This window comes from Apodemus sylvaticus, chromosome 6, assembly GCF_947179515.1.
Source record: "Apodemus sylvaticus chromosome 6, mApoSyl1.1, whole genome shotgun sequence".
Classification (NCBI taxonomy): Eukaryota; Metazoa; Chordata; class Mammalia; order Rodentia; family Muridae; genus Apodemus; species Apodemus sylvaticus.
Genome location: NC_067477.1, coordinates 119,988,562 through 120,005,683, shown reverse-complemented (window position 1 = coordinate 120,005,683; position 17,122 = coordinate 119,988,562). Strand labels below are relative to the sequence as shown.

General features: G+C 46.3%; 2 protein-coding genes and 1 pseudogene across 5 annotated transcripts in view; 2 read left to right on the top strand and 1 right to left on the bottom strand.

The window, feature by feature from the left end:
- Positions 1–871: 871 nt before the first annotated feature.
- Supt7l (SPT7 like, STAGA complex subunit gamma) lies at positions 872–13,172 on the bottom strand. 3 transcript variants are annotated; one of them, XM_052186345.1, is made up of 5 exons: positions 13,038–13,172; positions 8,365–8,972; positions 5,829–6,153; positions 4,049–4,286; positions 872–2,075 (listed from the first exon to the last, which is right to left on the bottom strand). In XM_052186345.1, exons 2-5 carry the CDS (start codon positions 8,775–8,777, stop codon positions 1,813–1,815), a joined length of 1,239 nt encoding a protein of 412 aa, XP_052042305.1. In that variant the 5' UTR covers positions 8,778–8,972; positions 13,038–13,172; the 3' UTR covers positions 872–1,812. The 3 variants fall into 3 exon arrangements, with proteins under 3 accessions (XP_052042305.1, XP_052042306.1, XP_052042307.1); XM_052186346.1 differs by lacking the exon at positions 13,038–13,172 and adding an exon at positions 12,132–12,226; XM_052186347.1 differs by lacking the exon at positions 13,038–13,172 and adding an exon at positions 10,959–11,180.
- Positions 11,666–12,391, top strand: LOC127687983 (60S ribosomal protein L27a-like; annotated as a pseudogene).
- A 233-nt stretch (positions 13,173–13,405) lies between the features above and the next one.
- Positions 13,406–17,122, top strand: part of Slc4a1ap (solute carrier family 4 member 1 adaptor protein) — a 29,645-nt gene continuing 25,928 nt past the window's right edge. For both annotated transcript variants that reach the window (XM_052186344.1, XM_052186343.1), the window contains exons 1-3: positions 13,406–14,105; positions 14,326–14,521; positions 16,923–17,045. In XM_052186344.1, the coding sequence (XP_052042304.1) occupies positions 13,443–14,105; positions 14,326–14,521; positions 16,923–17,045 (982 nt within the window). In that variant the 5' untranslated portion in view covers positions 13,406–13,442. The remainder of the gene's footprint in view (positions 14,106–14,325; positions 14,522–16,922; positions 17,046–17,122) is intronic.

The following is a 17,122-nucleotide window of genomic DNA, read 5'->3' as shown; positions in this document are numbered from 1 at the left end:
AGGCAGCATGCCATCCTCTGTCAGTTCACCTGCCATCTGAGATAGGTGCTGTGCTCAGTCTTGGTGGCCGATTGCAGTGGGCTTCAGTTAATGCAGAAACCTGCAACTGGCTGAAGAGCAGAGGAAGTGATGGTGAAGGGCTGACTGGCACATCTGTGTTAGCCTTCCTACAACCAGGGAAGTCATCTGAGAGGGGTGGGAAGAATTTAAAAACCGGAGGTGGAGAGAAAGCAGAAGATATGATGTAGCATTCATCAACTGCAGCTTATCTGTATACGACCTGCACAAGATTGGCCTGTTTCATTGTGATGAGGGTACCTTTGAGGCATCACCCTTCCAAGGGCCTGTTGGCAAAGTGCTTGTTGAGGCAGGGTGTGAGTAGCTGCTGCTGGGTTGCCCTTGTTCAGTAAGTACCTTCCCTGTTGAGGCAGGGTGTGAGTAGCTGCTGCTGGGTTGGCCTTGCTCAGTAAGTACCTTCCTTGTTGAGGCAGGGTGTGAGTAGCTGCTGCTGAGTTGGCCTTGCTCAGTAAGTACCTTCCTTGTTGACGCAGGGTGTGAGTAGCTGCTGCTGGGTTGCCCTTGTTCAGTAAGTACCTTCCTTGTTGAGGCAGGGTGTGAGTAGCTGCTGCTGGGTTGGCCTTGCTCAGTAAGTACCTTCCTTGTTGAGGCAGGGTGTGAGTAGCTGCTGCTGGGTTGCCCTTAGGGCTCAGTAAGTACCTTCCCACTCACGCTTGAAACCATGCTGATAAACTTTGGATCACACACAGAAGACATGAAAGGGAGAAGCCGTGCTTGTTAGAAGGGGAAAACCCCTTATATATGTGTATGAAATGGCCAAAGAAATTTAAAAAAAGAATTGGAGTAACTCAAATGACTTTTTTCAAAAATAATTTATTTTTCTGTGTGCCCATGCATGTAGCATGACATGTGAGGAGTTGACTCCTTACACCATGTGTGTTCCCAGGATCAAACTTAAATTGCAAGTGGTTTTACCCACTGAGCCATCTCTCTGGCTCCTCAAATGTCCTTTTAAACAAAACAAAAACAAACACCTGAAAGCAAAGCCGGATACTGCCCACCCAACCCGCAGCTGTGGCGGGACCTGTGCCGCCTTCACAAGGAGAAAAGGAACAGTGGGAAATGTGCATGGTGCAAAATACTTAACAAGTCTGTGTCAGCATAAGAGCATATGAAAGGAAAAACAAGGCGGAATAATCTAGAAAAGGAAGAGCTGAGGGGACAGCTGCTTAAGGATAATGGCTGTCACCAGGCTCTCGTTTTGTAAGAGGCTTGAGTAGCAAAAATAGTTTTGAAATCTGACTGATGAGCTTGGTTAGGTTTAGCTACTGTCTTATCTTACTACTGGACCCCCAACGACGGCACAAAAATCAATGACTGAATCCCTGACTTCTATAACAGCATATTTTCTTGAATATATGCAAGCTTTGAAGTTTAAGCAAAGCACCTCAGTGTCCCACTCTGCACGGAGCATCAAAGTGGCATGATTCCTCCCAAGTGTGCCAGAGACGTGGCTGGGAGGAGCTGAGATGTAAGTTGTCTCACACTAAAACCAGCCGAGGACAGTACTTTGGTCTGATTACCAGGCCAGTATCACAGTCCATCTGTGAGCAGTGGCTTAGCTGTTCTGAAAAAGTACAAAAACGATGCCAAAGTGAACTGTTTAGGTTAAGAACTGTCTCTGAAATTAGGAAAGGCTGACACTTAAGAACAGACTCTAATTACTCCTGGAAGGAGCCCAGCCACCAGGGCTCTCTGCTGGCTGCTGCAGGTCTGCAAAGCGTCCCCCTGCAGTTAAATCTTCCTCATCCTCTTCTTGCAGCGCTGATTGAAAACAGGGGATGAGCCCATGAGGCTGTCAGTGGAGTGGGAACCATAGCTGCTGTCTGAGTCGTCAGGGCTCTGAGGGATTCCAGCTTCACTCATGCCTGACATTGGCTCCTCGAAGACATCACTGCCCAACACCCCATGCGCAGACACATTGCCTTCCTCACTTTCCTGAGGCTCCATTTTCACATGAGCCAGGTTCCAGAGAGGAGAAGCGTTTACCTCTGCACCTAGAAATGAAGGGAAAGATCGTGAGCCCACTGCACGTCTCGCCCTCGCATGACCAGCGGTCTTCGCTTTCATTACAGTACCTCTCATGGGGTGAGGGTGTCACTGTTAGCTTAGGGTTTAAATGTCACCCCCAAATTACCACTTCCTTTCCACTTTCATGGTTTTCCCCTTTCCCTTACCCACCCTCATTTCTCCTGTATCAAAAAAGCAAAAGTGGGTGGCAAGATTCTGTTCAAAGGCAGATACAATTCCACAGCCTACCCTGCCCCCACCCTGCAGGTATGAGTGCCCATCCACATGCATGTGGACGCCAAAGAAGGAAGGGAGGAGTCCAAGTATCTTCTGTTGCTTGCTCCCTGCCTACACTAGGCTGGCTGGCCAGCGGGCTTTTCTTTCCCAGTGTTAGGATTACAGGCACACAACACACAGCCATCCATACCTTTTCCATGGGTGCTGGGATTTGAACTCATGTCCTCATGCTTGCACAGCATCTCCCTAGCTCCTTTTCCTTCCTTTCATGTGGCTATTTTCCTATTTGAGACTCTCTCTAGGCCTCACTTTCATTTTGAAGACTATGTTCATACACAATGCTGATATCAGTTCCCTACTTGTCTTTCCTGACAAAAGGTATGGATGTTGGTGGGTGTCCTCTATCTTTCTGTATTTTGGTAATGCAGCTCTGCTATTAACTATTATGACTTCTTCAGAAAAAAACCTCTTAGCACTTCTAACACTGACCTAATTTTGTTTGGGTCACATATGAGGATCTGATATTTAAATTTCTTATGTGTTTACATTTGTAAATAACTAAGTGTCCAAACTAATTTGCAACTTAACTGACTCAGTGTAGCTAGCCTATGGAAGCATTAGCAGTCTCAGCACGTGGGAGGCTGAAGCAGGAGGCCTGGAATTCCACACCTACCTAGACTACAGGGCAAGAGGTGGGATGTAAAACCATTTCAGGAAGTTTGGTAAGGTAGAGCAGGTCGAGACCAGGAGACTTGGTGGGCACACACCTGAGGCTTAGGCGACTCCCAGCTCCCTGCCTGACTCCTAACTTGGAACACACGGGTCACGTTTCTCACATAAAAGAGACACGACCAGGAGGTCTCTGTGTTAGCCTAGGCCCAGAGAGCATAGCCTATAAGCTCTCCTTCCCAGACACTCCTCCCTAAAAGGTGTGTAACCTCAGGTCCACCCTGACAAGTGGGGTACGGTTTTACACATCCACTTTCTGCCATGACAATGAATGCTTTAGAACCATGGCTGTCTTTCCATCAGGATCCTCTGTGGGGAGCCATGGCAAAAGCCTTCTACAGATTAGGCCTCTTTACACTCCTAGCCACAACTGCCAGCAAGCCTGCTGCCATGTCAAGCCAAGAACTCTTTCCTGTGAGACCAGTTGGGGCTCTCCTCCCCATGCCCCGACACCTGGGGTTAAACCCAGTCGAGGGCCCCCACTCTTCTGGGACTCCCAACGGCGCCTGGATACCCAAGAGCCTGAGAAGCAACACAGCCCTGGCCTTGCTGCAGGCCCAGGGTTGGAAACAGTCAAACTCCCCACATCCCGCCTCCCCAAGTGGCCACACCCTGGGGAGCAGACAGCAAGACCCTGTCTCAACAACTAAACAAAAATATGATTGCCTAGAAATAAAAAATTAACGAGCCAATAAAAAATTAATGGAACAATTCCAGGTTCCTAAAGTTGTCACTGCTGTAACCTATAACACAACAGCTCCATCCAACACAGCAGAACACTAACATTCCCTGTGGTCTGCAATTTTCTGGAAGTCTCTATCAAGGAAACAGTTCCTTAAACCAGAGAGTACTGTAAAGGATTCACCACAGCTCCGTTTGCTCCAGCAACTTCCGTTCTGCCCATGCCTGTCGTTTTCACACTTGGAGTTGATTCAAAAGTGTCAGGAAGTACTAAGATGGGTAGAACCAGATGCCAAATAAACAACTTTCTTACTTGAAGCCTGCGGCGAAGCCTCTACCTCCAGGTTGGATGGGAAGCGCTCACTCTGAGCCCCGAGGACCCCAATGGGTAAGGATTGGTCTCCAGAAGCAAGGTCCGCTTCCAACTCCTCGCTGACAGGAAATGTGATGTCACTCACAGGCTCCTCCTTGATCTTCACAGGTTTAGTGTCTTCTGTGGCCTTCTCGGGATTTACAATCCTTTCATATTCTTCAGAGAGCTGCTTACTAATCTGTAGGCAAGCAAGAGATAGTTTTCCAGGGCTATTGTAGAATTAGACTGGATAGTGAGCTTGTAGTAAGCCAAGGGAAACTGGGCGGAGCAGGAGTTACCAGATGAGTCGTTCTTTGTGTGTGTGTGTGAATCCACAGGGTCTCAGGCATTTGAGATAAGCATTGTACTAACAGCCAGCCTGAAAGGTGAGGTTTAAAAGCTCTGCTGCTGGCTGGAAAGTGGTGGTGCATGTCATTAATCCCAGCACTTGGGAAGCAGGTAGATCTTTGGGAGTTCAAGGCCAGCCTGTACTATAAAACAAGTTCTGGGATAGGCCAGGTTTTTATAGAGAAACACTGTGTTGGAAAAAACAACAACAACAACAACAACAAAACAAACTTCTCCTGGCAGGGCTGAGGTGCTGACAGGGGAAGAGTGCATGCTTAGCCTGGGTGTGCATGCTTAGCCTGGGCAAGGCCATGAGTTCAATTCCGGCACCACTAAACAACAGGGACAGAGGCCACTGCCAATGGAGGCAAGTCATGTAAGGGTTTGGGTCTGAGTTTATGATAAACACATAAAGAAAATAAGTCAGAAAGTGTTTTATCACTAATTAAAAGTTATGCAAGGCAAAAAAGCCAGCGCTACATTTCTGTCTATAAAAACTAACAGTTATCTGGCCACAGCGTATGGAATTCTGTCTCTTCTGAGGCTGAAAAGAAGGGAGAAGTGTAAGGCCGCTCTGGCTGTCAGGGAACGTGTCTCAAACTCAGAAACCTCCCACGCGTCTGCATCAGACCCTACAGCAAACCTCGAGTGATGCAAGCAATCTGGATCTTTTTGTTAGACGTCGAGGGTTCCTAGTCACTAAGTGCCTCAGCCTCAAGAACTGGAGTGACGGAGCTCTGACCTGCACCTCCAGGCACGCCACTGGTTTGGTTAGTTTCCATGCTATCTGAAATTGTTGTGCTTATTACCTGTTGGCCTGTTTTTGCTTCTCATGAACACTTCAAGCTCAAAAGAGTTGATTCCCCTTGTAAACTACTATCTCCCACGATGCCTGACTCACAGTAAGTCCTCAATAAATACTTGTTGAATAAAAGAATGATAGCCACAGGGCTGGGAGATGGCTCAGCGGTTAAGAGCACTGGCCTCTCTTTCAGAGGTCCTGAGTTCAATTCCCAGCAACCACATGGTGGCTCACAGCCATCTGTAATGGAATCAGATGCCCTCTTTTGCTGTGTCTGAAGACAGCTACAGTGTACTCACATACATAAAGTAAATACATAAATCTTAAAAAAAAAAAAAGAAAGAGCGTCCTATTTTTGAGACCCCGATACCTGTGTACTTCTTCCAGAGGAAGCGATGAGGAATGGGTTACCCACTGACTAAAAGAGGCCCTGACGTCTCACTGGGCCAGTGCTGAGGACAGAGAAACAGCACAGACCATTAGAAAAGTGTGTTGAATTCACTCTGCTCCAAGTCCCTCTCGTTATTCTCCAGAACACGGATTGTAGCCTCTGCTGACGAGGACACTCTGCCTGGTCTCCAGCCTCCTCACCTGCAGCATGTAAGTGTGGTAGTCCTTGATGCGGTGCTGCCAGAACTTCTGCAGGGAGAGCACACTGCCGATGCCCACCTCGTGAAACACCTGCTCCATGACATCGGGGAAAGGGGTGTGTCCCAGTAGGGCCTCCCGATCGACGGCACAGCGCAACAGCCTGGTGAACTTGAGGCAGTATTCATGCGCTACGTCAGTCAGGGTCTCCAGGACACTTTCATTGGCACACTCAAAGCCTGCGTGAGCCAGGATTGTGGCGACTGCTTGGTAGAGGAGCTGCCGACAGGAGTGCCAGCTCAGCTCCATCACAGCTTCCCCTTTCCCACTGAGAGAGGAGACAAAGGAGTGTTATTCGAGTTCTTGCCAAGGGGTGAGCAGCCTGTCTCACTGGAGTTTTACAATCCCAGTAATCCTTGGCCCATTCTAGAGGGTATTCTAGAGAAACAGTCACCTTTGTCCTGTTCTTCTCAGAGAACGAACGGGTCAGCAACCTAATATCATATTCCCGAGCCCTGCCAATGACAGAGTTTAAAAAGGTAATGTGTATCTAAAATAAACTGCACAGAAGAATAGTGGAGGTATCAGATCGCTGGCCACTGGAATTAGACAGCTGTGAGTGACCAGTTCCTCTGGAAGAACAAGCGTTCTTACCCACTTGTCAGCCCTCCAACCCCTCTGAAAATTTATTGGTGTTATGCCTCCATCTGCAAAGGAAATTGCTTTATAAATAAAAATGAAGCAGAAAAGAAAATCTCTGTTCCTTGTTTACGTCCCCACCTCCTGTAGAAGGTGGTGCCTGAAGAGCCCTCACTCATTTAACTATATTTGCCCAATAACAACCCCTGCAAGTTATAGGTAGTTGAAAAAGACAGTGACTAACTTTTCATTTAATAGGTCTGTAACCAGTCTACCTGGGCCAAAGCTTAAACGCATCAGAAGTACCTAATAAAGAGCTAATTACAATCACTTAGTTTGAGCACTATATGAACTTATTCCCTTGCAGTGTTGGGATTTGAACCCAGGGCCTGTGCAATCAGCAGGGGGTTAACCTCTGAGCTAAATCTATAGCCTGTATATGGGCTTTTTTAATGGAAAGTGATGTTTTGGAACCTCATAGCTGCTGTGCATTATTTTTTCTTATACAGTTTCTTAAAATATGTATAGAACTAGGCTCAAGTCATGTGTGTGTGTGTGCATGTGGGTGCGTGTGTGAGCATGTAGGGGCTTGACACATACACATGTATGTACAATGCATATTGATGCCTACAGTGTCATTTCTAAGGAAATGACAAAAACCTCCCTGATTTTTCAGAAAGGGTCTCTTCTTAGGACCTTTCTTGGGCGCTTATGGATTAGGCTAGACTGGCCATCCAGTAAGTCGTAGGCATCCTCCTGCCTCTGCCTTTCCTGCCCTGGGATTATAATCATGGACTACCCTGCTTGGCTTTTTAACTGGGTTCTCAAACTCAGGCTCTCATGGCAAGCATTTTCCTGACTGAGCCGTCTTCCCAGCCACCCCCTTTTATTTTGAGTCAGGGTCTCTCCTGGGCCTGGAGTCGGTTTACTGTCTGACTAGAGAGCCTCAGTTTCTGACTCCCTAGTGCTGACATTATAAATGGAAGCCACCATGCCTGGGTTTTTTGTTTTGTTTTTTTACATTGGTTCTGAGGACAGAACACAGGGTGTTATCAACCACCTTACTAAGCCATCTCCCTAATCCCTAGGTTCTTCTTAACAATTAAAATAGAAATTTGACAAAAAAAGTCAGTCGCAGTAATAACACAAATTTAATATGAATAATGATTTTTTGTTTGTTTGTTTTGGTTTTTTTTTTTTTTTTGAGACAGGGTTTCTCTGTGTAGCCCTGGTTGTCCTGGAACTCACTCTGTAGACCAGGCTGACCTCGAACTCAGAAATTCTCCTGCCTCTGCCTCCCAAGTGCTAGGATTAAAGGCATGCGCCACCACCGACTGGCTATGAAGAACGATATTTCATTGAATAAAATTATATTACCCTCAAAATGTGACTATGCTGCTGACAGTGACAAGCTGGGCATCTTGTTTTGTTTTGTTTTGATTTCCTCCATGCTGGGCCACTGCTTTACCAGATCATTTTTACTACTCATGTATCAGTGTAGTGCTTCACTTCTAGTAAACTGTCTGGCATTAATAAGCACTCAATAAATGCCTATTGTGCTAGAAAATTTAAAAATAGATGTCTTTAATTCCAGCACTAGAGAGGCAGAGGCAGGTAGATCTCTATGAGTTTGAAGCCAGCCAGGACAGCCAAGGCTATAGAGAAAAACTCTCTCATAAAATAAAAACAGAAACAACAATAACAACAACAACAAAATTATAGACTAGCTTCTGGAGATTTGGACAAATTGCACTACACTACACTAATGACTTGAGCAACATTAGCCTAGTCAATCACTCTCATCTCCAGTCCTTGTGTAGAAATGCTACTATAATCAGACCAGGGTCATAGGAAAGGGGAGATCACTTAAGTAAACCACCACAGCAGCGCTTTGCCTTACCGGTAGAAGTCACTCTCTGGGTCACTGTGCCGGATCTGGAATGGAGCATTGGGATTTTTACAATCCAAAGGCTGGAGGTCATCAGGGAGAGGAGGTGAGCCAGGGCAGGAGGGAAGAGGTTCACTCTCTTCAGACTTCACACCCTCTGTCTGTTGCTGACTCTGGGTCTGAGCTGTGACAATCAGGTTGCGCAGGCGTCGGTTGTGCTGGATCAACTGAATGGTGTGGATGGTGAGGCTGCAGGGCTCTGAGGGAATGTCCAGCATGGTGGGGGGCTTCGGCTTGGAGGCCGAGGGCTGGTGCAGGGGTGGGTCATGGACTTCCACCAGACGGAACTCCCGTGGGAGCAGGTCAAAGGAGCTTCTGTTGGTCTGTCCTGACGGTATTGGTATCTCTCCCCAGTACCTCAGCATTTTAGAGCGAGCAGAAAAGAGCTGTTGCGCTTAATGTGGATGATACCCTAAAGGTATGTGTTTCCGTCTCTGGCAACTGTAGATCATAAGCTTCTGTAGTGCAAACTAGGGAGTCCAGGTAGCTCTGACACAAAAAGCAAGTTAAGGTCACTTTGAAAAAGGTGCTAGGAAACTCCAGGATGAACGATGTTCTTCCTGAAGAAATGAGAAAAGTAACTGTTAGATGCCAATCACACAGCGACAACTCCTCTTTGAATTACAAAAGGTCAATCAAAGTCATTAATAGGTGAAGAGTAGTGACTGGTGTGTGGGACTCTTAATATGTGCACTACCTATTATTTAGGCCACAAAGTCATCACCAGAATCCCCATCATGTCTCATTCTAAATACTTGACAAGGCATGAAAAAGAAGGGGAGGTCTGGAGTACGTCCAGAGTATTTGTACACACCTGTGCTAGACTAATAGGAAAAAGCGAGTAGTATTAAAAGTACTAACAGATAGCCAGACATGGTGGCGCACGCCTTTCTCCCAGCACTCAAGAGGCAGAGGCAGGCAGATCTCTAAGTTCAAGGCCAGCCTGGTGTACAGAGTGATTTTCAGGACAGCCAGGGCTACATAGAGAAACCAGATCTCAAAAAGCAAAACAAAACAAAAAATACTAATAGGTGCTTTTTAATCTGTGCTGTGCCTGGTAGAAATATTCATGAACCTTTAATCTAGGTTTATGCTTCCAAATTCTGACATATACATAAACAAACAGAGGTTCTTTGTGGCAGCATAAATGGAGGCCGGGGATCGGCCTCAGGCAACACTCCATCTTGCTTTCTGTGATAGGATCTCTCACTGGAGTCGAGGGTTTGCTGATTATTCTAAACCAGTGTGTTTCCTGTAGATTTTATTCTTCCGCCTATGCTCTGGGACTGGCTGAACCCCCACCTGGCTTCTCTTGAATCTGTGGAAAAAAGACACAAAGACAAAGACACACACACACACACACACACACACACTCACACAGAGTTTGTTCCTTTATAACTTGACTTCATGGCACAATTGCTGGGCCTTACTATTTCCACCTACCCCAGACTTCAGTGGCTAGTCCCACCTAAGCCCTGCCAAACATTCACGACCCCCGCCCCCGCTCAGCTCCCCCAAGACCTCAGGTGGTTGCTGCCTTCTTCTTCCTCCAAAGCACTGCAGGAAAACCTCTGTCCTTCCTTGTGGCTCCCTTTTCCTCCCGCACCCGGAAGTCCCACCTGTACCTTCTGTCCAGCAATTGGCCCCTGGCTTTCTTTACTGACAAATCATGAACCAATTAGGGACTAAGACCTTAGCATAAGATCCACCCCCTTCGCCGGGCGGTGTTGACGCAAGCCTTTAATCCCAGCACTTGGGAGGCAGAGGCAGGCGGATTTCTGAGTTCGAGGCCAGCCTGGTCTACAGAGTGAGTTCCTGGACAGCCAGAGCTACACGGAGAAACCCTGTCTCGAAAAACAACAACAACAACAAAAAACAAAAATAAAAGAACCATCCCCTTCGCCAGTGAGTTCGAGGTTCCAGGGATCTGACTGTTTCTGCACCCCTCCCCACAAGCTGAGTTCACAAGCACGTGCACCCATACCTGGATTTTTTTTTTTTTATATGGGTTTTGGGAGTTGGACTCAGGTCCTCATGCTTACAATGGCAATCATTTTATAGACCTAGCTGTATTCCCAAACTGAATCTGAGAGACGTCTGCTGCCTTCTAACAAGTATTCCTTCCTCTAGTCCAGTGGTTCTCAACCTATAGTCATAACCCCTTTGGGGATCAAATGCCTTGATCCTGTATATCAAATATTTACAATAGGACTCATAACTGTAGCAAAATTGCAGTTATGAAGTAGCAATGAAAATAATTTTGTTTGAGGGGTCACCACGACATGAGGAACTATATTAAGGGGTCACAGCATTAGGAAGGTTGAGAACTGCTGTTGCAGTCTTTCTCAGATCTGATCTACACTTGGCCCTGTTGCTAGACTTTCTTCCTTTCTGTCTCTCTGTCTCTGTCTCTCAGTGCAGAAGACTGACCACATGCTATGAAAGTATTTTATTACTGAGCTATACTTCCAAGCCTTTTGTTTTGTTTTGTTTTGCCTGGGAAAAAGTCAGAATTCTGTGGCTTAACATTCAATGAAACTTACTACCTGTCTTTAATTCACTTCTCCAGGTTCACTGCCTTTATGTCTCTCCGGCTCCAATGAATATCAAACAAATACATTGTGTGACGGTGTAAGATTTTTGTCCTGAGGGAAGAGTAACAGAAACAAAATATAGCAGTATAGCAGCATGTAGGCACTGCCACTTTAAAGGTGTGGATTCGGTGCCTGGCAAGCAAATGAGGAGCTTCCTGGATGAAATGATCTCAGTTCTAACAATAGAATACTCAGCTTCTTTTTTCCTTTCCTTTCTTTTTCTTTTTTCTTCCTTCCTTCCTTTCTTCTACTTATTTTAGGTGTGTGTGCATGTGAAAACCAGAAGACACTTGTGAGTGCCAGTCCTCTCCTTCCACCGTATGGGTGGGTGGGTTCATGGCTTGAACTCAGGTTGTTAGACTTGGCAGCAGGTTAGTTAGTTGCCTTTACCTACTGAGCCATCTTACTTGCTCCTCAGTTTATTTTCTTTGCTAAGATTGTATTTTATTTTTAATTAATTAATTTCAAGATAGGGTTTCTCTGTGTAGCCTTGGCTGTCCTGGAACTTGCTCTGTAGACCAGGCTGGCCATGAATTCCGAGAGATTTAATTTTTGTTGCTGTCTGTTGGGGGTTGAGTTATGTGTGTGTGTGTTCCATGTGTATGCAGGTGTCAACGTGTCTGAAGAGGGCAGCAGATCCTTCTGGAGCTGGAATTAGAATGGTTGTCAAGTGCCCTGATGTGGGTACTGGAAATGGAACTCAGGTCCACTGGAAGAGCAGCCAGCACTGTTAACTACAGAACCATCTCTCCCGCCCCACTAGTCAGCTTCTTGAGAATATCAGACATTTTTATAATTGACCCTTTAAGTTGTGACCTCTGCTAGGAATCCTCTGCCACCCTCTACACCTTTACCAGACTTGAATTTGTTCTTTAAGATAACTGAGATCGACTGCTACCTCGAGAGACTTCGTGAGCTCTTCCCTCTTTCCTTTCTGCCACCCCTTGCCATCCTGACTGAGGAAGACCTGGAAACTCCAGGGCCACATGAGCCAAGGCCATGCCTCACTGGTAAGCACAAGCTCCCAGGAGGCTCTGCGGGGACGCTGGCGGAGTGCACCACCAAAGGATCAACGTTGACAAGTATCACCCAGGTTACGTAGGGAAAGTTGGTATGCGGCATTACCACTTGAAGAGGAACCAGAGCTTCTGCCCAGCTGTCAACCTGGATAAATTGTGGACGTTGGTCAGCAAGCAGACATGGGTCAATGCAGCAAAAAAAACAAGAGCAGCTCCCGTCACTGATGTTGTTAGATCGAGCTACTTGGAGTTCTGGGCAAGGGCGAGCTCCCTAAGCAGCCTGTCATCGTGAAGGCCGAATTCTTCAGCAGGACAGCTGAAGAGAAGATTAAGGGTGTTGGAGGAGCCTGTACTCTGGTGGCTTGACACCACTCTGGAGGTTAATTAAATGCAAACATTAAAAAAAAGCAAAAAACAAAAAACTGAAATCACCACCCTCCAACATTTTCCCCAACAGACCCCCTTCCTTTTTAGCCCTACATAAATTTTCTTTTATCCCTGGACCTTAATTTTAATTGATTTATTCATCTGTATTCTCCCACTTGCTATGGCTACCATCTTGGTATAGTGTCAAGGCCTCTGTCAAAGAGTTATAATATAAATTATTGCTTAGTTCGATTTTCCAATAATCTTATGAAAGATAACACTACTATTTCCAATTTTTCAGATGTGGAAGCTGGGGTCCAGTGTCACGCCAATGTCATAAATACAAAGAGTGACAGAGAAAAGAGGTTTCGATGCTCAGGTTTGTAAAGTCACTAAACATGCTGCCTCAACAATCTGTTCCAAGTAATAAGAGAATGAAAAAAATAATAAATTGCTTCTTCACTAACTTGACAAAAGGAGTAAAGGGGTTACCAAGCCTACATTCGAGAGCTGCAGGGTAGGGGCTCCTGGCTCCGGATCTGCAGGCTTAGGCGCCAACCACAGGATCCTGGGAAGTCTGATTTACAGGGCAGCAGGAAACCAGACGCTCTGGACCTGAGCCAGACAACAAAGCTCAAATACTCACCGACCTGTCCCAGGAGTGGTACACACGGCTGCCTGACTCTGACCGGTCCGAGTCGACGACTAGGTCATGCCTAGGAGCCTTGTTTATTGATTAGTGGTCCAAGGCCACCGGAAGCACTTCTTCCCAATCGCCCTCTGCCACAGGAAGTTATTACTAGCCGGTTGCAATGCCTAAAAATGTCCGTGTTCTGCCCAGCACTTTGAGACTTCTTCCCCCTTTTCTGGCATTGTGACTCCCTGGTGCTATTCTCATCTTTAAAACTCTGCGAGTCTTGAAAGAGGAACCCCAACATTGCCGTCCAGAGAAGCGCCAAGGAGCTGGGAAGGAGGAGAAGCGAGCGGGAACGTGGAGAGCGAGGGGTATCGGTTTCCGAGGGACACATTTTGAGATTGCACCCGGCTGAGGATGGCTGATACTACCTCTCAGCTAGAAGCGCCAGCACCTCAGGAAGTCAGTAGCGAGTTTAAGAAGCCCGTTTTGCCGGTGCCTCCCGCAGTGCGGGGTAAGGCTCCGGCCTCCAGTCCGTCGGTTCCTGAGGATGTGATAAAGGAATGTCCCACGGCGCAGCTGGATTCTGGATGTGGGGAGCCGGAGGTCCCGCCACCGCAGCGGGACAGCGAGGAGACCCGGGATCCACCGGAGGAGCAGCTCCGCTGCCCGCGGGTAGCCCCTGCTGCTGGCGGTCCGACCCGGGCTCCTCCATACCAAGAGCCATCGTGGGGCAGCCCAGCCACTGCCCCCTACAGTCTCGAAACCCTGAAGGGGGGCACCATCCTTGGAACCCGCACCTTGAAAGACACGAGCTGCTGCCTTTTCGGGAGACTTGCCAGCTGCGACGTATGCCTGGAGCATCCTTCCGTGTCTCGGTACCATGCTGTACTACAGCACCGGGGGTCGGATCCCAGCGGAGACTCTGACGGTCGTGAGCAGGGCTTTTATCTCTACGATCTGGGGAGCACCCACGGCACTTTCCTCAACAAGACTCGCATCCCACCCCGCACTTACTGTAGAGTCCATGTCGGGCACGTTATTCGCTTTGGAGGCAGCACTCGGCTCTTTATCCTTCAGGTAGGTAGAAAAATCTAAGATAAAAATCTTGGGACTTCACAGTGCTGGGATTCTGAGTGACTTTAAGGTTTAGTTGAGGAAAAGGATTCTTCTAGTAACCAATGGCAAAAGCATGGGGCTCACTCTGGACTCACAAGTCTGTGTACATTGCTGTATCCCGGAAAGTAATTTCTCCCCGTCTGAATCCATATGCGTATATATTTTTCTCTCGATTCATTAGGGACCAGAGGAAGACCGAGAGGCAGAATCTGAATTAACAGTGACTCAGTTGAAGGAACTGCGCAAGCAGCAGCAGATGTTATTGGAGAAGAAGATGTTAGGTGAAGACTCAGATGAAGAAGATGAAGCAGATACCACTGAAGGGAAGAGAAATACAAGTGGTCAGGATGAAGAGATGGGCTGCACGTGGGGAATGGGTAAGAAACTGCTACTAAAAGTTCTGAGCTCATTCCTGGTGGCACCCTCAAGTACTTTTGATCATACAGCTCAAAAAAAAAAAACAAACCCCAAAACTATACCTGAAGTAGGGTAGATGTAATTTGCAAGCTTGGGGTCATTAACTTTAGTGATACAAAAATTTTGAATTATGGGCATTGTACATACACTCTCTCTCACCGTGTAATTTGCTTATTGTTTTTATCATTTAAACACACACACACACACACACAGAGTTCTGAGTGCTAATTATCACCTGGAGGGCATGAAAAAATTTACTTCATTCCTTTGGCTGAGAAATCAGTATTTGATATTTTTTTACATAAAGTACAAAACATTCAAGAGGTTATTGTGTAGCTCCACGTTTTGGATGATAGGTAGTCAGGCCTATAAAAAGATAGTTGGGGAAGGGGGCTGGAGAGATGGCTCAGTAATTAAGAGCACTGTCTGCTCTGTGTGTGTGTGTGTGTGTGTGTGTGTGTTTCAGACAATCTGCTCTTTCAGTTCAATTCTCAGCAAGCACATGGTGGCTCATTATGATCTCTAATGTGGTCTGATGCCCTCTTCTGGCACATAAGTGTACTTACAGGTAGAGTACCCATATAAACTTCGAAAGAAAAAGGTAGTTGGGCCTAATAAGACATCGTGATGCAGGCCTTTAATCTCAGCACTTGAGAGGCAGAGGCAGATGGATCTCTGTTAGTTTCAGGCCAGCATGATCTACATATTAAATTTCAGGACAGCCAGAGCTACATTATAGAGAGACCCTGACTCAAAAAATAAATGAGAGAATGAATGAATGAATGAATGAATGAATGAAAGAAAGAAAGAAGTTGTGGCCTGTTGAGATTGCTTATCAGGTAAAGATGTGTCCTGCCACTTGTGAAGACCTGAGTTTGATCACTGGGAAGCACATGGTGGAAAAAGAGAATGGATTCCCACAGGTCTTCCTTTGACCTCCGTGTGCACTGTGGCACTTGTATGTGTGTGACCTGTAGATGTCAAACAGAACAGATGCGAAAATACTTATGCTAAGTGTCAAGAATAAGCCAGAAACCATTAGCATGCCTGAGCTTTTGTCAGAAAAGGAAATAGTCACTGGGAACTTAGTTAGACCTATGCTATTTCAATACGGTAACAGTTATCTGCATGTCAAATGTGGCTCGTCCAAAGGCATGTCTTCTAAGTGCAATCTACACACAGGATTTCAATGACAATGAAAAAGAGAAAAGAAAATATTATTCTTGTAATGATTATTATGGTAAGATGACCTTTTTAAAGTAGCTAATAGGAAACTCAGAATTATATTTATAACACTTATATTTCTATTGGACAGTACTAATTTAGATCTTTTGGAAACTATAAATTATTTAATTCTTGGGTATTTGTGTTAGGGGGCTTGGCCTGTAGGTGGAGGTCAGAGGACAACTTGCAGGTGTCATTTCTCTCCTTTGGCTTTGTGGATCCCAGGGGGTCAGAAGCAGGTCGACAGGCTTGGCAACAGGGACCTTTACCTACCGCCCCACTTTATATATTTTTAAATAAGAGTTTCAAGCTGATGCCAGGGTGGTGGTGTCGGTGCACGACTTTAGTCCCAGTGCTAGGGAGGCAGAGGCAGGCAGGTCTCTATGAGTTTGAGGCCAGCCTGGTATACAGAGCAAGTTCCAGGACAGCCAGGGCTACAGAGAGACCCTGTCTCAGGGGGAAAAAAAAGGCAAAAGAAGAGAGAAGAAGAGCGTCAAGCTAGATAGAGCTTGAAGGGAAGGGGAAGTAGTCCTGATGAAGCCGCGCACGGCATTGGCGTTGGCGTTGGGCAGAGTATAATAATAATCAGTAAGACCTGAGTAGGAGAGAAAGAGACAAGGCTAGAGCGCTCAGTTGTTTGTCAAAGTGTGGTGGGTAAGTGTCTGAAGTCATGGAAAGAAGAAAAAGCCGTGGAAACAAGTCGTGTCGTTACGTGGTTTAGAAAGCAGATATTCTACAGAGCGAGTTCCAGGACAGCCAGGGCTACAAAGAGAAACCCTGTCTTGAAAAAAACAAAACAACAAACAAACAAAAAAGAAAACAGATATTCGTAATGGTGACTTTGTCATTGTTCTAACCTGTGCCCTCAGATATCTTTTCTCTTGGTCACTTTCAAATATGGATAAATAAGTGTGTGTGTGTGTGTGTGTTTTTCTTAAAACATTGTCTTTATATATTCATGCAGGGCTCCTGCCTCAGCCTCCTGAGTACTGATTGCAGGTGTGTGTCGATGTGCCAGCTCATCTAATTGTATCCTGATTTGGCCTAGAAGGCTCATGAATGTCATTCACACACTCTCATTTTATATTTGGTTTTTTTTTTTTTTTGTGTGTGTGTGTGTCTCCTTGACTCCTGCAGGAGAAGATGCTGTAGAGGACGAGGCTGAAGAGAACCCCATTGCCTTGGAGTTTCAGCAGGACCGGGAGGCATTTTATATAAAGGATCCAAAGAAGGCTCTTCAAGGCTTCTTTGACCGAGAAGGTATGTGAGTAATTGTGATTCTGGCTGTGGCAGTAAAAGAAGCCCTCAGCAGTGCCGCTTCCTAAAGCTTTCACTTT

Excerpts from the sequence above, each read along its gene's own strand:
- Supt7l (XM_052186345.1), bottom strand. The coding sequence starts at position 8,777 with ATGCTGAGGTACTGGGGAGAGATACCAATACCGTCAGGACAGACCAAC. Across the intron at positions 4,287-5,828 it reads ACCACACTTACATGCTGCAG|ATTAGTAAGCAGCTCTCTGA; the intron begins GTGAGGAGGCTG and ends GCTTGCCTACAG. Across the intron at positions 2,076-4,048 it reads GGCTTCGCCGCAGGCTTCAA|GTGCAGAGGTAAACGCTTCT; the intron begins GTAAGAAAGTTG and ends CTTCATTTCTAG.